At 33.2% G+C, this 23,724-nt stretch overlaps 1 protein-coding gene across 1 annotated transcript in view; it reads left to right on the top strand.

Annotated features, from left to right (window-relative positions):
• Nucleotides 1–20,232, top strand: part of DNAI4 (dynein axonemal intermediate chain 4) — an 80,988-nt gene extending 60,756 nt beyond the window's left edge. The window contains exons 10-17 of the mRNA XM_090269574.1: nucleotides 2,132–2,218; nucleotides 3,451–3,602; nucleotides 5,363–5,520; nucleotides 6,309–6,430; nucleotides 11,290–11,388; nucleotides 12,012–12,238; nucleotides 14,303–14,459; nucleotides 20,182–20,232. Coding sequence (XP_090125700.1) covers nucleotides 2,132–2,218; nucleotides 3,451–3,602; nucleotides 5,363–5,520; nucleotides 6,309–6,430; nucleotides 11,290–11,388; nucleotides 12,012–12,238; nucleotides 14,303–14,459; nucleotides 20,182–20,232 — 1,053 coding nt within the window. The remainder of the gene's footprint in view (nucleotides 1–2,131; nucleotides 2,219–3,450; nucleotides 3,603–5,362; nucleotides 5,521–6,308; nucleotides 6,431–11,289; nucleotides 11,389–12,011; nucleotides 12,239–14,302; nucleotides 14,460–20,181) is intronic.
• Nucleotides 20,233–23,724: the final 3,492 nt, after the last annotated feature.

The raw sequence follows: 23,724 nt of genomic DNA, 5'->3' as shown, positions 1-23,724 counted from the left end.
AATGGGATTTTGTTATTTGGCTTTTTAAGTGGGCACCTGTACCTCTAGCATACTACTGTCTCTCCCTTGTGGACAAAATCCCTGCTGATTTCCAGATGTTATGTGGGCACCTTTATCTGGCTTTGGTGCTTTAAATTGGGGAGTCTGGCATGGGGTTGAGTTTTCATGCTCCTCGGGGGGAACCTTTGCTGCTTTGATATCCCTGCAGAATCTCAGCCACTGTCTGTGGAAGTGGGACTAACCCTTATCATGTCTCTGTTCTTTCTACCAGTCTCAATGTGGCTTCCTCTGCAAATCCTTGTTCAGTTCAGCTAACCTTCAGTTGTTTTTTCAGGTTGATTGTTCTATATTTTAGTTGTAATTCCTGTTTGGTCCTGGGAGGAGGTAAATGTAGCTTCCTCCTACTCTGCCACCATCTTGGATCTCCATTAACATTTAAAAAATTAATAAATCAGCTTAGGGCAAAAGGAGGTTTATAGTTGTGAATATGCAAACCACAGAGTTTATTCTTGTATTATTATTTATTAATTATTGTATTATTTTTCATGTGAACAACTGTAAACTTATTTATGCTCCCCCCATATTACTATTATAATTAAAATGAAATAATTGGGAATGAAGCTAAAATATATATGACAGATGGCATATATTACATTTATTATTAACCTATTCTACAAATACTTATTGAACTGCCAAGAACTCTCTTAAGGCACTAGAGACATAGTATTAATTTAGTTATACATAGACCCTGCCCATATAATTTTTTATGCGTTTTAATAAGGAAAGTAAGTAGTTCTGTGGGAGCACAAAAGAGAGACTCATGAATGCTTAGAGGAAGTGGAGCCTATGCTGAGTATAGAGGAGATAAATAGGAGTTTGTCAATGCCGGATTATGAAGCATGGTGACGAAGACTGTTTTAGGACAGAAGGAATTGTGGAAAGATAAATGACTTGAAAGTAGGATGATGGCAAGACAACATAACAATATATGTTTGATTAAGGTATTCTGATTACAAAAGATAAGGCTGAGTTTGATCAATCATTAACTTTTTTCTATATATACTTATATAAACATTTCTTAAAGTGACTTGCTATACTCATCAGCTAAGGCTGCCATCATAAAATGCCATAGACTGGGTGGCTTAAATAGTAAATTTATTTTCTCACAATTCTGGATGCCAGGAAATCCAGAATCAAGGTGCCAGCTGATTTGATTCCTGATAAAGACTCTCTTTCCTGGCTTACAGGTGGCTGTGTCCTCACATGGTTGACAGAGAGGGCTCTGGTGTCTCTTTCTTTTTTTATAAGGCCATTAATCCTATTGGTTTAAGACCCTGCCCTTATGACCTCACTTAACCTTATACTTCCTAAAAGCCCTGTCCTCAAATATAATCACATTGGGGATTATGACTTTTACATGTGAGTTTTGAGGGAGGAGACACTATTCAGTTCATGACACCTGTCTTTAACTTAAATGTCTTTTATTTTACATTTGAAATGATCAGGTCATTCTCAAAAACCCACAGGATATTATAGTTTAATAATACAATCTTTGAAGATTATTTCAATATGTAAAGAAATTTGTTAACAATTCATTCTTTTGGGATACTTATTCTTTAATCTGAAAATCTAGTTATTATTATAATTTTGCTTAGGCAGATGAAGGCATAAAATAAAATAGATGTCATACTGGTATTTTTAAATTCTCAATTGAAATGTCTTATCGTTACTTTATGTTTTTTGTTCAATTTTTTATTTTGCTTCATTGTCACTCAATTACAGTTGTCCCAATTTTTCCCCATTACTCTCTCCTGCCCCATCCAACCCCCAGCCCGCTCCCACAGTCAGTCTCCACCCTGCTGTCCATGTCCATGGGTTCTTTATACCTAGACCCTTCCCCTCCCTCCCTGTTATCTCCCTCCCCACTCTGGTCTCTGTCAGTTTGTTTCTTATTTCCATGTCTCTGGTTCTGTTTTGCTCATTTGTTTGTTTTGTTTATTATGTTCCACTTATCTCACCTATAAGTGGAATCTTATCATTATTTTAAACAGTTCATTTATATGCCTCTTTATTCATTTGCCAATATTTCTATATAGCACTCTTATATTAAATGTATTTTTCTGGTTTTCAGGACCTTTTGGCTGTTGGCTATGGGCATTTTGGATTTAAAGAGCAAAAAAAAGGATTGGCCTGCTGCTGGTCAATAAAGAATCCCATGGTAACCCAAACAGGAATAAGACCCATTTTTATTTAATTAAATGTTGACACAATAATCATAAAGTATATAGTTGTATGTGATAATTAAACAAAGTCAAACCAATTTTTCAAGCAAGACTTTTTCTGATTTAAATACATAACAATTAAAATTTGTTCTTGTTGATATAGAATAAAGTAAATTTATTTACATATACACGTAATAAATATTTATTTAACATCTACTATGTGCTGTTAGTCTGATGATCCAAAGTTGAACCTTTGTTGTTTATCACTGCTAAGTACAAAGAGTGAATTTGCAAATGAAAATCCTTTGAAAATTATGTTTCATTTAATAATGGGTTGTTTCTTAATATATAACTCATCACCTTATAAGATAGATTTCTGCCATTTTCAACTTATATAAAATAGATTAATACAATCATCTTATTGCCATAAAATTTTCAAAGAGAATAGATAAAAACCAGTCTCTTTGTTTTCTAAACAGCTCTAGTCAATTTGTTAATTTATAGCTTTACATTTCGTTTTACCTCAGAACTGAAATGTAAGGTGAAAAACTTAGAAAAGGATCAAAAGAGTGTATAAAAATCAAGTTTTTATAAATACTCCCAGTCTATTAGGAATATGGGTTTACATGGAATAAAAGAAAGGAAGAAGCAATTTTAAACATGTGGAAGGATTGCTATAAGACTCATCATCAGTTGATTGTCTTCTTTTCCCTTTAGGGTGTTAAAAGCAAGAAAACATTTAGGTTAGACATTAAAACAAAACAGTAAAACTTTGGACAGAGTTGTAGAAAAGAGTACCTTAGAGGGTTTTGGAGCTTCTTCTATCTATTGCTTAGAAATTATTAGGTAATCCAAACATCTGAAACAGATGTTGGAAGATAGGAATATATGCTAGGTAATTTGTTTGGAGTCCATTTGCTTCTTTAAGAAGGAAGACCTCTGATCATAGAAGTCCCATTAAAAGATGGGCAAAATATGATAATTATTGTAAAATCCCATCCTGTACTTCTTAAAATTACTGAGCTCTGAGGATTCCTCAAAGGCAAGAAAAGGAGGTTTTTTTTCTCATCCATGCTGGAAGTTAGGAAGAGAAAAGTGACTAAATGTAGACTAACTCTTCTCGCATCCCCACTGCTATCAGACCACACTGCAGCCATCATCATGCCCTACACCTCCCGTGGTTTACAAAACCAAGTTTAAAGTGTAATGTAATCATTTTTTTATTCAGTGGCCAGAGCGTATTTATCAGAGTCCATATGGAGTTACTGCTGTGGATTTTTCAATTGGAACACCTAATCTTTTAGCAGTTGGCCATCACAATGGCACCATTGCGATTTACAATGTACAGAGCAACAGTAGCGTTCCAGTCCTGGATAGTAGGTGAGAACCCAAGAATTAGATAAATGTATAATACATACTTATTTAGAGAGAAGTAAAAGATTACTCTAACGTTATTTGGTTTTGAGTGAATATATATGTTGTTTTTGAGAGTGATGCAATTATTCCTCTGACAATAATTCCTCATACTGTCTCTCCAGCTGAACGCTTTGTCCTAATATCTCCTTCATCTTCTCCTCTGCCCACCTCACCAACAAACTTCCTTTGGCTTGGCGGTTTATACTTATTCTTTTTTTTTTTTAATATTTTTCTCAGCTTTATTGAGGTATAACTAGAAAAATTGTATATATTTAGGTTGCACAATGTGATTTTTAAAGGTATACAAGGTCATGATTGAATATATGTATACATTATGAAATTATGACCACAATCAAATTAATTAACCACATCCTTTGCCTCACATAGTTACTTTCTGTGTGTATGTGTGCTGAGAACACTTAAGGTCCACTCTCTTAGCAAACTTCAAGGGGACAACACAGTATCATTAGGTACAATCACCATGCTGTACATTAGGTCCCCAGCAGCTTTGAGTGCTGTGATGTCACCTCCTCAAGAAAACATCCCCATTTCTTTCCTTTGTGTATCCAATACACACCTTTATCACAGCACATGCTATATGTAAATCATTTACATATAGGTCATGTTCTTGAGGAGGCCGTAAGCTCTTTGAGGGCAAGGATTAAGTCTTACCTTTGCATGCTCACTACATTTGTCACATGATATTAGATAGGTAACAGAAGAACAGTAAGTGTTTGATTAAGAAGGAAGGAATGAAATGAATGTAAACACACAATGCAATATACAGATGATGTATTATAGAATTGTACATTTGAAACCTATATAATTTTATTAACTGACATCACCCCAATAAATTTAATATTTAAAAAAGAAATAGATATAGAACTTTTAAAAGAAAAAGAAGAATGAGTCATATTGAGAAAATAAAAATGTTAAAGGGGAAAGATATTGAATAGGTTAGGTTTTTGTAATAAACCAAATATCAGTGAGGCAATAATGAGGTAGAATATTTATGTTAGTGTTTGAGTAAACTTGGCTAGAGTGTGATGGAAATAGGCATTGAAGCAGGGGTTCCTAAACTTAACTTTGAAATTATTTGCATGGTTTTGCAAGTGTGGGCCTTTCTGCTTATTTCCAGGAAGAGGATCCATAAGTTTTACCAAATAATAATGATATCTATGCTTTTTAAAAAGAATCAGAATTCTTATTTTGGAGATTTTGCATAAAAATAATTAAGGCAGAGAACAGTCAGTAATCTGACAAGTGATTTTAAAATTCACTGAGAAGTGAGTAAAACTTAAATAACTTATTCATTTAAGTGATGAAAAAATACTTATAAAGGTAAAGATACTTATATTCAATATGTCTAAAATAAACTAAATTTAGACAACTAGGAAGAAAAATAAAAGGAATAGAGTAAATGAAATAGATTTTTGAGAAGAAACAAAATAACTTGCTTTTGTATTTGTTATGACAGCCAATATGATTAAAGGCAGTAAAAATGGTTTTTTAAGAAATGAGAAAAACAATAGTGAATATAAAGTGGCAAGATTATTTTATGTTTTTCAAGATAATTAAAGTAAAGATCTAGTTTGAACAATAAAAGCTTTATTCTATAAGTAGGTCATGGTGTTCTCCAGAGCTATCCTTATCACTTGTACTCCAAGTCTTTTTTTAAAAAGATATTAAAATAAATCTATATTTAGTACCTTTCCCTGTTTCAGTGAATCACCTCAAAAACATTTGGGTCCTGTATGGCAACTACAGTGGATAGAACAAGATCGAGGAACAACAGGTGATGACAAAAGAGAAATACTAGTTTCTATATCAGCAGATGGAAGAATCTCCAAATGGGTTATACGGAAAGGACTGGACTGTCATGGTAAAAAATATATCAAACTTTCTCTTGTTTGTGTTGAATTAAAAATTCCTAGTAAACCATGTATGTGTAAGAGGTAACACATTTTTGTTTTGCTAAATAAGAAATTAAAACTGGCCTTGGTCATTTTTTTTCTAAGCATCTAGTTCTGATATTTCCTAATTTTAATCAAATCACATGCAAAAGATGGCAGAAACCATTATTTGCAGATGAGATACATATCCACAATACTTTCTCATGTGGTAAATAAGACACAATTTTTTTCTTTTTTTCTTTTTTTTTACCCTCCTAAAATAATTTTAATAATCAAAATGGTTTGGGGACAATTTAGAATTTCAGTTGAAACTAGTAACACTCTCAGACAACACCGTTATATTTGCAAACTTATTTTTCTAAGGCAGAAAGCCTTTCCCCTATTCTATCCCTGTCTTATTTCTTTTCATTTATCTCTGCCCTGCATCATTCTAAAAATTAGTTCAGATTCCTTAACAGTTGTCTATACAATTGCCCACAACTATGGCACAGAAGTAGCAGAAACAATGTACATGTGTGAAGTGACATGGCAATTGATTTTCTTTCCGTGGTATGTACATTGTTCACTCACCACCCTCACTTCCTCTAGCTGGTCCCAGGAAAATCACTTAAAACTTTATATTTTCAGAGCCATGAAAACAGATCTAATGGTGAAATCACACTGTTCCCCTATGAAGAAAATAAAAACCTGTGCACCTCTATAATTTGAAACCATTAGGGAACCTAAGAAATGTAATATATTTTTTCTTTAAATAAAGATTTAATGCATTTGAAGCGAACTACTGCTGGCAGCAACAGAAGAGGAGCGGAAAAGGAAAGGAAAGGTGAAGCTTTGATATCTCGACAGGCTCCTGGAATGTGTTTTGCTTTTCATCCCAAGGTAAATTATTTCAATCTGTTATTTACTGTTACATATAACAACTTCCAGGAATTGGAGTGTATTAGGATATAAAGCAAGACAAAAGGTTAGTGTGTTACAATAATTAATATTGTACTTGGTAGGTAAAACAAACAGACAAACATGCTGCACATTCCAACTGACTATACTATGTCTTTATCTACTTTCCAGGAGAAAGGTCTTTATTTCTGGGAACTATGGCAGGATCCTCTTTACAGCTGCATGTTTAACTTGAATGCCTCTCCTTGCCCTTCTGGTGTGCTCTGCTGCTCTGTCATACTGCTAGAGCCAAATGTACCAGATAGTCCTCTGTATCCTCAATGTGAGTGGTGACATACTTGGGGGATCAGGAAGGCCACTTAAATTCAAGCTTATCAAGGCCAGAATCAAATCAAAGCACAGTTCATGAAGTTCTACTTTTTCAAATTCTTTTTATCTGAAAGTTCTTTGGAGTCAGAAAGTCCAGCCATTATGACACACTTCTAAGAAAACACATACTTATGTTTTCTGATATGTAATATGGCCATCTCTTTAGTGACGCTATCATTCACCTATTATGCTAACCAAAACTTTAGCTCCAACTCTGTTCTATCCAATCTTCCAAATGATGTTTAAGTCTTATTGTACCACTCCTTCCAGTCCAAGCTTACTACTTGTTAATGTAGCTCAGGCCTTTACCATGTTTCACTTTTCTAACACTGCTGTCATATTCGAACTTCCTTCATTTTTAAGTTTTTGTAATTTACTTCTCACCTTAACTCAAGAACAGTGGTTTTCAATGTGGGGAGGGCAGTGAGTATTTTCCCACCAGGGGACATATCACAATGTCTTAGCATATTGAGGTGGGGCATGGGGAGAAGTGCTATTGACATATAGTGAACAGAGCCCAGGGATGCTGCTAAAAACCCTGTAATGCATAGTACAAGCACCATTGCCATCTCCCCGTCCCCAACCAAAGAATTAGCTGGCTTAAGAGTTATGGATGGAGAAGCCCTAGTCTGGTGTCCTGGAAATGTCCTTAGTGGAAGGAATTCAAGATGATCATGTAGTCTATAAAAAGACTTTTACTTCTTCTTTTGTAATCTGGTTACCTTTTCTTTCTTTTTATTGCCCGATTTCCCTCCAGTACAAGAATGAATAGAAGTGGTAAAAAGAGACATCCCTGTCTTGTTTTGATCTTAGAGAGAAAACATTCAGTCTTTTACTATTAAGTATGACTGTGTATGCTGTAAGCTGAAGGATTTTTGTAGATGTAATTATTCAGGTTGAGGAGGTCCCATTGTATTTGTTGAGAGTTATTTTTCTTTTTTATCAGGAATGAATGTTGCATTTATATCAAGTGCTTTTTCTGCATCTATTGCTATGATTATATAGTTGTTGTTGTTTTTTAAGTTTCAGTGTGGTAAATTACATTGGTTGATTTTTAAATGTTTCTTCCTGGAGTAAATCCCACTTGATCTTGATTTACCCTTTTAATATACTGTTGGATTTAAGATGCTAAAATTTTGTTTAGACTTTTAATATCTTTTTTGCAAGGCATGTTTGTCCATAGTTTTTCTTTCTTATAATGCGTTTGGTTTTGGTATCAAAGTAATCCTGACTGCACAGAAAGAATTGAAAAGTATTCCCTCTTTCTTTACTTTTTTGAAATAACTTGCATACAATTAATATTATTCTTCATTGCATGTTGGATGTAATTAATAAACCACTGTAAACCATTTGGGCCTGGAATTTTCTTCTGGGAAGACATTTAAGTTTTAACTAAAATTCAAATTTTTAACAATATAGAGCAATTATAATATCTATTTCTTCTTGAGTGAGATAATTTATGCCTTTCCAGGAATTTTTAAAATCAGATTGTTGAATTTAGTGGCATAATAATGTTGTCTTAGTATCCTTTAATAGCTGTAAAATACGTAGTAATGTCACCTGTCTAATTCTTAATGTTAATAATTTGTGTCTTTTTTTTTCCTGATTAGTATGGCTAGAAGTTTATCAACTTTATTGATCTCAAATAACTAGCTTTTGTTTTCTCTGATTTTTGTTATGCTTTTTTCAGTTTTATATATCATTGATTTATACTTCGATATTTATTATTTCATTACTTCTAATTTGGTTTTATTTACTCTTTTTTCAAGTTTTTTAACATAGAAGATGAAATCATTGATTTGTGACCTTTCTTCTTTCCTAATATAGGCAATTGTGCTATAAGTTTTCCACTAAGTACTGGTTTGGCAACACCCCACAAACTGGTATATTTTCATTTTCATTCCTAATTTCTCCTTTGCTTTCTTCTTTGATCAACAGGTTATTTAGAAAAATGTTATTTAGCTTCTAAATATTTGGAGGTTTCCAAGGATCATTCTGTTATTGATTTCTTATTCAATCTCATCATCAGAGAACAAACTTTAAAAAAACTGAATCTTTTTTAATTTTTTGAGATTTGTTTTAAAGCCCAGAATGTTATCTCTACTGGTAAACGTTCCTTGTGCACTTCAGAAAAATATATATTCTGCTATCGTTGGGTGGAGTATTCTATCAATGTCAATCAGATTAAGCTGATTGATGGTATTATTCAAGTTTTCTATACCTAGATTATTTTCTGTTTATTTCTTCCATCAGTTACTGAGAAAGAGGTATTGAAGTCTCTGACCATAATTGTATTTTTTCTATTTTTCCTTGTAATTCTATCAGCTTTTGCTTTATGTATTTTGAAGTTTTTCTTTAGGAACAGAAATATTTAGAATTATTATATTCTCTTGATTAATCAACTCTTACCATTATGAAACAGTATTAATTATAACTGGCAATATCCTTTATCCTGAAGTCTATACAGTCTGATACTAATGCAGCCACTCTAGCTTTCATTTAACTAATGTTATCATGATTTATAATCTTCCATTCTTTTACATTTAACATATTTGTATATTTTTATTTATTTACGTATTTATTTTTAATTATTTATTTATATTGTATTTTTTTCCATTATCATTTATCCCCCTATACCCTCTTCCACCTCCACTCATCCCACTCACCCCACAATCACCACATTTTTGTCTGTGTTTGTGAGTTCTTTCTCTTTCTGTGTTCCTTTTTTGTATCTTTAAAGTATATTTCTTATAGGCAATGTATAGCTGCCAATCTTACAATCTCTGCCTTTTAATTGCGATGTTTAGACCACTTGCATTTAGTCTGATTATTGATTGGTTTGGATTGAGTCTATCATCCTGCTTGACTATTTTTTTGGTGTATGTGGAGAAGTGCAATATGTCTGGCCTCCTTGCCTAGAGGCAGGACTCTGAAAAGCTATCTCAGCTACAGAGATGCTTATAGGTTGTGCTGAACCTTCTGTTGCAACTGCACTATAGTTCAACTTATCTCTGCCCATTCCTATTTTCCTCAAATAAGTTGTTCCTGAGGAAATGTCCCAATACATTTCTTGCATGGAAATCTCTGAGTCTCAGAGTTTATATACTGTGGTACCCAACTTTAGATAATGACCTCTAAAGAAAGATAACCTACTTATAAGTGATGTTGGATAATCATTATCCATATAAAAATAGGTTTAAGCTTCTACCCTATCATACACAATAAAACTTTTTGAAGGAAATATAGGAGAATATTTCTTGGATCTCAAAGTAAGAAGAACTTCTTAAACAAAGCACAAAAAAGTGTCAAATATATATCCAGCTACATTAAAAGGAGAGTTATTATTTACTAAAAGGCACTAAAAAAATAAAGAGCCATACAATGGGAGAAGATATTTGCAACATATTGAACAGATAAAGCATATGTAATAGGATACATAAAGAACTTAAACAAGTGAATATGGAAAAGACATTATTAATAAAGTAATCAAGAAGTATAAACAGAAGAGGAAATAAAAATGTGCTCAATGTTGTTAATATTCACATAAATGGCACTTAAAAACATTAGATATAATTTTATACCTAATAGGTGGCAAAATTTTAGATTTTTGATAGAACCAACTGTTGAAGAGAATGGGGATCAAAGGAAACTTTTATTTACTACTGAATGTATATCAGTAATACTACTATGGGGAAAAATTATACTTTTTATGTAATTTAAAACTGTGTATACTTTATGATCTAGTAGTTGCATGTTTAAGTATTGGTATATACTAGAGCAATGTGTCTCAAATTTTAATGTACATATAAATTATTTGGAAATCTTGTGAAAATGCGGATTCTAATTCAGTAGGTCTGCAGTAAGGCCTGAGATTCTGGAACTCTAGAGCACTCCCAGGTGATGCTGACCCCACATGATTAGGACATTCAGACTGTTTGACTATGACTCCACTATAGGCGATACATTTAAAATCCCCATTTAATACATATATTCAGGGTTATAGATTTCTGAGACACCGTCTAGTTCAGTTTCTCATTCCCAGCAAAAACCATTTCTTTAGCATTATATACATAAATAGTTATTGTTAAGTCATCTGTCTTCTTGACTAGTTCTAATGAAAGAATATTTACTATTTCCCTGGACTGCTAGTTCCATTGTTAGGTACCTCTAAGTGTTAAAAAGTTTCTTTCTCATTTTAAGCCAATATTCATCCATGAGATTTCTAGGTAGGATGTTAAATTCTATTCTCTAGTTCAGTAAAAACAAATCTATATTTTCTTTGCACAGTAGGCCTTCAGGCAGTTTAATTATTGTAAAATCATGATAGAAAAAGACATAGACAATTATCTTTAAGATAGTATTTCTAGTTTTGGTTCTTTAATTGATTGTAACAGATCTTGAATGGTCTAATCTTTGTAACACGTTTGCTAATATATCAAAATCCAATGCATTTTGATTTTTTTGTGTTGCAGGACACAAATATCTATTTGGCTGGCACTGAAGAAGGTCATATTCACAAATGTTCTTGTTCATACAATGAGCAATACCTAGATACCTACAAAGGACATAAGGTTTGTTTAATTATAATAAGCATGGAAAATTTTATCTTATAATACTTCTGAAACAATAATATCATTATACACAGTATTTTAAACATACAAAAAATTTACAACTTCAGAGTTAAAAATGCCAGCTCAGTGATTTATTATATGGAAACAACCAATAACTTGTGGGGCATTTTATTTGGCTTCCAGAATCCTTGATTTCTTTTTGCACATTATGGAAGTCACACTTTTTATTTATTTCTGAAAGACTTTGCTTATGATAACATGCTGATCCCGAAGTAAAATAGTCTCTTGCATATACCAGTTCTCCATATATTTTATGATTGTTCCATCTATGTTTTCTTAATTTCTGATTTCTCTTAATACTCCTTATATTTTAAATAAAAGTGCATAATATGTATTAATATTTAGTGAGTATTATATCAACTATATATTTATATTTTCATATGGCATAATTTAGAGAAGATTCAATTTATGAGCTTACTTTCAGCTGAAATAATGCCCATACAATAATGCATTATGGACAAATCTTCTGGCAATCTTAGTATTTTAAATTTGTTGGTGAAGATTTAAAAATTAGATGTTAAATACTCTTTTACCTATGCATTTTAATTTATTTTTAATTTAAGGGACCGGTGTATAAAATAGCATGGAATCCATTTTGTCATGACGTATTCTTAAGCTGTTCTGCCGATTGGGGTGTTATTATATGGCAACAGGAGAATCCCAAGCCATTTTTGAGTTTTTATCCAACTACTTATGTTGTTTATGATGTGGTCTGGTCTCCAAAATCATCCTATATATTTGCAGCTGCAAATGAGAGCAGAGTAGAGATTTGGGACCTTCACGTCAGCACGTAAGTGTTAATGTTTTTCTTAGGGATGTTTCTAGTAGAAAAGTTCAGACTAAATGATACCTGATAGTTTTGACATTAGTGAGCTACTGTATGTGTTGGGCAAAAGTAGATTTACAGTTGTTCATATAGAAAATAATTAATAAACAATAATACAAGAATAAACTGTGTTTTGTGTACTCACAACTGTAAACCTACTCTTGCCCCACCCTGTGTTTACTTTTAAACAAGTAATAGTTTATACTTGTGAGAGTCCTTTAAGAATAAAAATGTATGTCAGGGTGCTATATTAATATTAATTACCTATGTGGTTTCAAAAGTATTTGAATGAAAATAGGTTATATTATTTACTGCCTCAGGTTATTACAGGCTGATATATGATATCAAAACAACCTTTAATTCTTTTTAGTTGCCTGGTTTATAGAAGAATGTAGAGAGGTAGTTAATTTTTTTAAACTAAAGATATTCTACAATAAGATAAAGAACAAAATAATTATTTTTTACAGTATGTACTTATTCTCTTACCTTGTTTCAAAGCATATCAAAGGGGCATGCATATAATTAAAGCTTTTGATTTAAGATGTGACACAAAAGTTGTGAGTGTCATTTGCACCCACCTATTCTATTTTAACTTTATTTTTGTTGTTGACACTATGTCCCCCTTTACCCTGTTTGCCCTCCTCCACCCATCCCCCACACCCCCTTCCCTTTGGCCATCACCACATTGTAGTCTGTGTCTATGGGTCATGTATATATGTTCTTTGGCTAATCCTTTCACCTTCTTTCATCTCAGTCCCTCTCCCCCTACCCCTCTCCCCTCTGACAGCTGTCAATCTCTATACCCGTCCATTCTTTTCAACACATAAATTTATATAATGCTGCAATAAACTATTTAATGATTCCACTTCAATTGGAAACTATTGGAGATCTTTATGCTAGTTTTTAGCAGAAGGAGCAGGGAGAAATGTTCTTGTTTAAAATAAATGGCATAAATTTCAATAAGTTTATTCTTAACAGCAAACTTTTTTTCTAGAAGTTAATAATTTAGTAACTTTAAAATTTTCTATGTCTTGTTCTATAAAAATTTGAACCAAAAATCAAGGATTACATCACAAAGCAATTTAATTTTGAGTATGAGAGGACTAACATATAAAATGGATACTTAAATGATCCTACCTCTGATTTAATTTTTCTGGTAAAACTTGTAGCTCCTAAGACAGCATTTCTTCAAAAGAAATATTCAAGTTGCTGCTTCCATTTGCTTTTTAAGGGAATTGGTGGTTGCTTTGGATGACCAGAGTAGGAAAACTTCTTGTTCAAGTATTCTTTATCTTTCAGAGTTTCATTTGGACCAAAACATTCTTTCATTAAAATAAGTTTATTATTTAAGGAATTGTATTAGTCAGGGAAACAGAACCAATAAAGAGAGGGAGGCAGAGAGAGAGAGACTGAGATTCATTTTAGGGAATCGGCTCACTTCATTGTGGTGCCTGGCAAGTCCCAAATCTCAATGACAGGCTGGCAAACTGACATTTTTGTCTGGAGTCCATGTTGCAGTCTAGAGTCCAAAGGCAGTCAGGAGGCAGAATTTTATTCCACTTCAGGGCACTCAGTCTTTTCTCTTAAGGCCTTCATCAAATTGGATAAATCCTGCCGACATTCTGTAGGGTAATCTGTTTCATTCAAATTCTACTGATTTAAATGTGAACCATAAAAAACAAACAAACAAACAAACAAAAAAACCCAAAAACCTTCACAGGAACATGTAGATTGGTGTTTGACCAAACAACTGAGTATCATAGCCTAGCCAAGTTCATACATAAAATTAACCGTCGCTGGAGTTTAAACTCACACTTTAATTGTGAATTGCTTTAATTTATCTAGTTGAAATGGAAATTTTAATGAATAAGGAGTAAGAAACAGTTATTTTGGTTCTGAAAACACTAGAAGAAACTTTTGATTTTTGTTACACGGGAGCACCAAAAATATATCAGACTTTTCTTAGTCTGTATATGTAAAGAACATATTAACAACAACTGAATTTACAACTAAAATATTTTATTACAGTTTGGATCCTCTAATTGTTAATGTTGCAAACCCTGGAATTAAGTTCACAACTGTTCTCTTCGCTAAACAAACAGATTGTCTTCTAGTGGGAGACAGTGATGGACAGGTTGCTGTGTATGAACTAAGAAATATGCCCACTGCTTTGGATTCTGGCCAGGTAAGACTCAAAAGTTGAAATTTTATGTAATTTTATTTTATTTAGTTGCAATTCTGTGTAATGCAGGGATTTACATTTCTTATGTCTTAAGTGTGGTGCAATGGAAAGGATGTTAAATCCCGAGTTGCTCCCTACTAGGCATGGTTCCTAGACTTATTTTCTTTAAGCTTCACATTCTCTATCTGTAAAATGAAAATAATAATTTTGTTGAGCATAATAATTATAAATGTTATATAAAAGAACTTAAAGTTATGACTAGTATATATTTAAGGCTTAATAATTGCTAAATACAGCTGAAGAAATAATTGTTAAGCTACCGCAAATATTCAAATACTTTTACAAAAAATAATTCTTTAGATACTGTCTAATGTTCTTAAGATAGGTGTTTGTTTCTACTGCTTTAGCATTACCCTATTACCTTTCTCTGATCTTCAAATACCAAAACTTCATTGTAAAACTTTGACAAGCAAAGCAGTATCAATAGATGTCCATTATTTTTAAGGTAGCTTTTCAAGTTTTTCTGTTTCTTACATTCAAATTTCTATTTTAAGGATTAATCAGGCAAATATTTCAGTAAATATAATAAACATGTTAAAATATTAAAATATTCACAAATCATTAAGAAAAAAAATCACTCAGACTCCAATAGAAGAGTAATGATTAGAAACTTCATCCAGAAGAAAATGACTAGTAAATTATACTTTAAAATTTAATCTCACTAAGCCCTGGCTGCCGTGGCTCAGTGGATTGAGCATCGGCCTGCGAGCCAAGTGTCACCAGTTCGATTCCCAGTCAGGGCACATGACTAGGTTGCACGTCAGGTCCCCAGTTGGGGGTGCGAGTGAGAGGCAACCACACAGTGATGTTACTCTCCCTTTCTCCTTTCCCCTCTCTCTAAAAATAAAATAAATAAACAAATAATTAATTTAAAAAAGAGAATCCTTTAAAATTTAACCTCACTAATAATTAAAGAAATAAAAATTTACTACATTAAATTAAAATGTGATAATATTCATATATATCAAGTTAACAAAGTTTTTTTTATGGAACTGCTCAGTACTGGCAAACAAGTTGGTAAGTGCTCTGCTATAGTGAAAGTTGAAATAGAAATTGGTGTAACTTCTTTGGAAGCAATTTAGCAATATGAAGCAAGACTGTCCACTTCTGGGACTGTATCCTGTAGAAATATTCACAAAGGCAACCAAAGAAATTGATTATAGCATTATTTGTGATAGGATAAAAAGGAGAAAATGAAAAAGAATAAAAAAACAACTTAAGTATCCAAGCAGAGGGAAATGTGACCAGAGAAATTAGATGTGTTGATTAGACTCAGGTCACAAGTAGGGGGTGGAGTTTTACTCCACGCATAACCATGTATTTGACTGCATATATTAAATAAATAAATAGTACATTTAAATTAAAATCACAAATTTGTCAGACAATTTAATATGACAAATTGTCTTACATGCAATGAATAGTTAAAATACTAAATATTTTAAAAGTCATTAATACAAAAATAGTAAAATTATCTGTTTGATTTGCTGCATTATTTTCATATATAGTTCTTATTCTTCTGATAGTAAAAACATGTTTTCCTGATAAAGAAACAAAACACTTTAAGTAGTTTTGGAGATTATTTTCTCAGCTGGCTGAGATGCATATTGACTGTGGACATGGAAGGGGTTTTTCCTAACTACCTTGGCTGCCAGTCCAAGCCCTGTCTTACAGTTAATTTCTCATTGCCCTCCCCATGGAGTGGTCTCCAAGCCCATGGAGACCAAAGTCTAGTTACATATTACTTATATTCTCCATCTTTTCATAGAAGTCTGCAACCCTGCACCTGTTGCTGCATCACTTGGTTAATTTCTGTTTATTTCTTTACTGTGTAGTTAATTCTAAATCACTATAATTTTCCTATCTGGTAGGACTACTATCTTTATAGATGTTTAAATGATGTCTGTTCGGATTCTACATATCTCCCAGAGCTTTGTTCAATTTGTTGGTAGCCTGAAAGACATGCTAATGAGAAAAGAAGGTTTGTAACAGCTCTGTTTCTATATTGATAAATTGGAAACAACCTAAATGATCATTAGTGGAGAACTGGATAAATAAAATATGGCACATTCACATGAGTGACTGCAATAAAAAGTTGAAATGATATTTATTTCAATGTGTTAATATGACAAATATTAAATAAATCTTAAAAAACATAGTGTTAAGTGATAAATGCATATTTCAGGAAAGCAAGTACAATATGTTATGATTTATGTAATGTTATTTAAACACAAAAATTAAAACTGTGTTCTTAGTTGACATATTTATGGTTAGTAAATGTATAGACTGGAATGTGGAAGAAAATGTTTCATTTTTGTGTTTGGATTTGAATCAATTAAAGACATCATTTATTTTGAGCAGTATGCCATGCAAGCAGAAAGAAGGATAAACTCAGAGTCTGAACATTTTTGTTTCCTTTTTTTAATCGTTGACGCTATTACAGATGCCCCCCATTTTTCCCCCCTTTCCCACCCCTAACCAATCCCCCCCCAGCCTTTACTACACTATTGTCTGTGTCCATGAGTTATGCATATATGTTCTTTGGCTAATTTGTTCAATATTTTTGACAAACTAGTGTGTGTGTGCTAATGATTTCAAGGCTGGTGAGCAAAATTTTCTCTTAATAAATATATTCCATACATTAGTAAATAAATACCATTTCTTAATACAAATATGTTTTTTATTATTTTTATCATAGTATTTTAAAGGTTGAAGATTATATTTCTGGTATGCTAAACAAATTATTAATCAGTTTTTATGTTACAGCCAAATACAAGCTTAACTCATATACTTCTTTCTTAGCTTTGAGAGAATTCTAATCTATTGGGTTGGTCAAAAAGTTTTAGTTTTTTCCATACAATGGCTCTAGTAGTGCTCAGTTGTCTTTAACCTCATTCAAAATAATTTTGTTAGATTGTATTGTGACAGCTGTCATATCAACAGGCATTTGAAAAACATCAAAATCAGTGAATTTTTGTGCAGCCATTTTAATATTAAAGATGGAAGAAAATATGCAACATTTTCTGTGTATTATTTAAAAAAAGGTAAAAACTCAACTGAAACAGAAAAAAAGATTTGTTCAGTGTATGGAGAAGGTGCTGTGACTAATTGGATGTGTCAAAAGTAGTTTGTGAGGTTTCTTGGTACTATTGACATTTTGCTGTGGGCCATCTTATGCATTGGAAGATGTTTAGCAGCACCCCCGGCCTCTATCCACTGGAAGCCAATAGCCAGAGATAGCCGACAAATTCAAAATATCCAAATCAATAAACTTATTGGTGAAAATGAACAATGTGTCTTTTATTTTACAGAAAAAATAAATGGAGTTTTTGGGCAACCCAATATGACAGTAATTTGAAGTCTCAAACTAATTAATGTTAAATCATTATTTTCTATCAAGATAGCTTATCAAGTAACATTATAACCTATAATTTCCCCATTAATTTTAACCAAGAGTGAATCAAAATTTTAGAAGGCATGATTTTAGTCTACAGGGAAAATGTGCATTTATGGTAAAGGCGCCTCTGGGAAGTGAATGCTGAGAGAAGAACTGTATTTGGGGAGGGTTACAAAGGGAATTTCAACTTTATAGTTAAGGTTTTATATATTTTTAAAATATATATATTTTTAAAAATTATTTATTTTTAGAGAGAGGGGAAGGGAGAGTGTAAGAGGGAGAGAAACATCAATGTGTGGTTGACTCTTGCATGCCCCCAACCTGGGGACCTGGCCCACAACCCAGGCATGTGCCCTGACTCGGAATAGAACTGGCGACCCTTTGGTTCGCAGGTCATGGCTCAATCCACTGAGCCACACCAGCCAGGGCAGGCTTTATATATTTTATTAAAAAGTATCCAAGGCATAGATGACATTTGTTTATTTGGAGTGGAGACATATTTTACAAAGCTACAGTACCAGACAGAACATGCACCAAGTGTGCTGAAGTAGAATTCACTGGGGAAACCCATGGACAAAGGATCAATAGCAGTTTTAGGATCACGACTGTCCCTCATCTCTGCATTGCCATCACCCTTTGTGGCCTTGCACAGCAGAAGGGGAGGGAGAAGGATCCTTGGGCCCTGGAGGTTTTGAGGGACAAGATTTCTGAAACTCTGGCCCCTCCCTGATGTGATCAAAAACCTGAATATTAGTGTGCTGTGACATGAAGAACATTGGCTCAAGTTCCATCCCATCCAATCAGGGTTCGTGGGCAGGGGTAACATCAGTTTAGTTACCAGTGTAACAGGGACCTGGGGTTCAAGCCTTGTGATGATAGCAAGTGGTGTAGCTAGCTATCAACAGAATTTAACACCACATTAGCATTTATTGTTTGTTGAAACACCAACTCCTCTCCTAGCATGATGGGGTTTAGTTGCTGGAGGCCTAGGTCTTGCATTATACAGAATTATGGTTTAAGCTTTTGGCAGAAACCAGTTTCAATGGGGCATTGCACAAAGAAGTTCCGTTCCTGGGGGCAGGCTATAGAGAATTATTCCTGGATATTATTTCTACTTTGATGCCATCTTTTTCTGTGTACTCTGGGTGTTTTTACCTTTTTTTCCCCTCAAATTAAAGGAAAACTAAAAGATAAGTAAAACCTTCAAAATAGTTTTAGAAACATAAAGGCACACATAATAAATTAATGCTGAGAGACATGGAAGGCAGACAAATAGCCCATTCTTTCAACAAATATTTACTGAGTGTGCACTATGGCAGGGTCTATTTTGGGCAATAAGAATACAACTGTGAGCAAATTACAGTAGTAATCTATTATGTTTGCTACAGTGAAACTGAACTGGAAAGAGACGGCTTTGAGAAGCAACCTGGCAACTGATTTGGTGTGTCAGGACTTGAAAGATGGCAAAATGCCCAAGAGAATTATAGTACAGGCTAAAAGACAGAAACTGACTTACATAATGTTATCTAAAATGTTTATAATTCTTTAGAGTTTATAAAACACTTTCACATACATTAGTTCATTCAACACTTATAACCATATTTAGAAATGGGTGTTAAATATTTTCATTATACATTCAAGGAAACTAAGATTTCTAGATAACAGTGATTTTCTCTGGATCGCCTTGACTATGTGATTGAGAAATCTCCAGTCTTTTTCCAATTTCCATCTTCTCACACTATATCATTATTAAAGACTAACCTCCCGTCTTTGGTTTTAGCCTCTTACATATGAACATTTTACCCCTTTAACACAAAGATCATTATTATTAAATACAAAATCCACATAGAAATTCAGACATTTTACTCTCTCTAAATCAAGTACTACAGATCATGGAAAAGCCTGTATTATTAGGATTAAATGTTATTTTACAGGTTTGAAAACTCAGGTTTACGCATTAAGTTAAACAGGAGCTGCCAAAATTGTTTCTTTACTGAATCCTTGTAAAACTGTTTTATCAAACTTCAGTAAAAGTCTTTCAAAGGAAAGAACAGATTTATACTAGGAAGTAGCTGTTATGATTAAACTTACTTTGGTGTATTTCCTTTTTACAATCCTTCCAGATGCCTTTTATATGTGTATCACTAACATATATTTTAAATGACATTTTAAAAACCACTAACATATATTTTAAATGACATTTTAAAAACCACTTTACCTCTTAATTTGTATTTTATTGCATTGTAATTGTCTCACTTTTTTTCTTTTCAGAGAGATATGATAGATACTTTGCTTGGATCCAGGTCAAACCAACCAGGATAATTCATCATTACTGATATCTTTTCTTGCTATTATTTTTTTTAAAGAAACAATATTTAGTATCTAGTAGTCTGATTTGGATGTAATAATTTGGAATTTTTATTTTAGAAAACAATGTTTAATGTATAATCTCTGTTTAAATTTAATATAATTTAATTAACTTTACTTCAGAAATATGTGATGAGTTTTTTATCTAAGCTACTTTTAAGGGTATTGTTGGGATTTTCTTAATTTTTGAAAAATACTTCTACTCTTTCTTAATCATATTCCAAGTCATATACATACTCATAAAATGCCTAAATATGTTAGAAAATTTATTATTCCTTAGAAGAAAACTTGGAAATTATAAAATAACTTAAAAATCTTTGTTAAGACAGTGTTCCATACACTTAAATCTTCTGTTTTCCAAGTTCTGTTTTCCATGGTATGTGAATTATGCAGGTGTTAGTATTTTGAGAATATTAGATTTTTATACTCAACTTTACATCAGAGTTTATCCTTTTAGATCTGAGAGCTGAGGCTGTAGAATTTTATTAGATTATTTGACAAGCAGAAGACACGGCAGCAAATGTCCAAACGGCACTGTTTGACCAGCAGGCATCACACTCCCAAGTCAGTGAGAAGAGGAAGTCTGGGACACATCAGCGCACCTTCCTCTGCACACCCAGAATCTGCTTTGGGTTTTAAGCCCAAACTTAAGGGGAGCCCATAGAGAACACAGAAAGTTCCTGATCTACACGCGTAGTTTGCACCAGGGTGTACTTTATAATGGGTTCTAGGGCAAGCTTGTGGAAATAGAAGGAGTGGGAGTCAGTAACTCCTCCAGATATAGATCGCTAGCAGTCTGTGCCATACCGTTTTAGCAAGTCCTGCGTTTTGTTAACTGCGGCTGTCGGACAGTATGTCTATAAAGCACGTTAGGTGAAGAGGGGAGGAAAGGCATTTAAGACTCACCAAACTCCCTGGAAAATGTATATGTTAAAAACTGAGAATGTAAACAATGCAACAGTGGGAACTACCTTTTACAAGTATCAGTTTCTTCAAAATCTCCATTTCTTTGGAGTCATCTTTTAAACTTAAGCAGGACAACTTTTAGGTAGTGGAGAACTTAGGTCAGGTTATAAGGAAGATAAATTTTCTGCTGGTGTAAGTCACTGTGATATTTCCTCATGTCTTTCTGAAAAGGTTGGCCTTTTCATAACACTTTGTGCAACAAAATAAAAACCTAGTTTCATTGAAAAAATGTATCTTTTTGTTATATATTTTTGATCTTTAAAAATTTTTCACATATTCTCCTTTCATAAAACTATTTTATACTTGAATCCTGGGCAACTGATCCTGAAGTACTAACATTATTCCATTCAACCTTTCTTACCCTGATCTTATAGACTCTCTCATACTTTTACATTAGCATCAAATTTTTCACTTTAAGATTTTGACCTGAGAGTTACAGAAATTGCAGAAGGCATTATTTTGCTGACTTTCTAAGCTGATTCTCACTAGTAAATTGTAATTACCATAAAATTTCTTTAACAAATTAAGACTGTCTTTTTTTCAGAAGTTTTAGGTTTATAACACAGTTGCAAAGGAGGTACAGAGGTTTCCCATATACCATCTCTGCCAGCAAAAACATAGCTTCCCCAGTTATCAACACCACTCACCAAACAGGTACATTTGTTATAACTGAAGAACTTACACTGACATAATACTCACCCAAAGTCCATAGATTACACTGGGGTTCACTCTTAGTGTTATATATTATATGGGTTTGGGCAAATGTATAATGACATATATCCATCATTATAGTATTATATATTTTCACTGCCCTAAAAATCATCTGTGATCTGCCTATTCATCCCTCACCTGTCCTGTTCAGCAACCGCTGATCTTTTACTGTCTCGATAGTTTGGCCTTTGCCAGAATGTAATATAATTAGAATCATACAGTATGTAGCCTTTTCAGATTGGCTTCTTTCACTTAGAAACATGAATTTAAGTTTCTACCATGTCTGTTCTTGGCTTTATAGTTCACTCTGTTTTAGTGCTGAATAATATTCCATTGTCTGGATGTACCACAGTTAATTGTCATTCACCTACTGAAAGACATATTTGTTACTTTCAAATTTTGGCAATTATGAATAAAGTTGCTATTCATGTACAAGCTTTTGTGTGGAATGTTTTCAACTCCTTTGAGAAAATAACAACAGGATTCCTGTGTCATATGGTAAAAGTATGTTTGTTTTTGTAAGAAACCCCCAAACTGTCTTCTAAAGTGGCTGTACCAGTTTTCATTTCCATCAGCAATTAATGAGAGTTCATATTATACCACACCCTCATCAGCTTTGGTATTCTCAGTGTTCTGAATGTTGGCCATTCTAAGAGGTGTGTAGTAGTATCTCATTGTTGTTTTAATTTGCACTCCTTTGATGATGTATGATGTAGAGTTTACCATAAAATTTTAAGAATTGAATGAGAATTCTGCTCAGTTGTTAGCCATTTCATTTTATCTTTAACACACACATGCACACAAAGTACCAATGGGCTGGTTAGGGACCTAAGGAAGGAGTAGTGGCTGGGCTAATTTTCGGCTCCTATTTTGTGGTAGGTAGTCAGTACTTCATGTGGTCATTCCCTACCAGGTATCTCTCAGCCAGAAATTAAATTATTATTGTCCAAGAGTAAATGGTTAGCTGCTCTTCCAACTGCTGTAGGGAAGAAAGATTGTATTGACTATATATAATTGAGTGTCATATTTAGTGTGTTCATTTAGTTCACCTGTATGTAGATACAGACAATTATAAATAAGAAATAGAACACTTAGTGTTTGCCATTTGTCTCAATATGAGTCTCTCGAAAAGAAAATGTTGAATTATACTGTGAATAGATTTAGTATCAATACACTGGTAATAAGGTATACGTTAAAATTCTCTACACTTTGTAAAACACTGCCATGTCTGTTTTTTGATTATACCCTTATAGCAATCCTATTAGACAAGTGGTTTTAATGTTATCATACTCACTACTTTCCAGATGATATAATTAAGGCTTAAAGAGGTGATATAATTTACCAAAGGCCATACATCTGGTGTTGGTCAGGCTTGAACTCAAATTCAAGGCCTTAAGTTTTTTATATACTTTCCGCTATTATGTAGTAAATGGTTAATGCCTATAAAGTTTGCTGGGGTCTCATACATCAAAACACAATAGTATATATTCTTCTATAATTAAGGGTTTATTCCTAAATTGTAATGCTCGCAACTTAGTTTTTCTCAGGTTTTTCTTGCTTATCACACTGGCCACGTGTATCCTTTCTGTTGGGAATGCTCTCCTCCCCACTCTTCCCTTCCTTTCAACATGTCAACTCTTCACTCACTCTTCAGATCTCAGTTCATACCCCATCTTCTCAAGAGAGCCCTTCTGTGCTCCTTCCTACAGGACCTGCCACCCAGTCAGTCTAAATTTGCTGCAAGTATCTTAAATATGAAGGGAAATGTGA

Source organism: Furipterus horrens, unplaced genomic scaffold (assembly GCF_987537825.1).
Source record: "Furipterus horrens unplaced genomic scaffold, mFurHor1.1.pri manual_scaffold_3, whole genome shotgun sequence".
NCBI classification, from domain to species: Eukaryota; Metazoa; Chordata; class Mammalia; order Chiroptera; family Furipteridae; genus Furipterus; species Furipterus horrens.
This window is presented reverse-complemented; position numbering and strand designations above follow the sequence as displayed.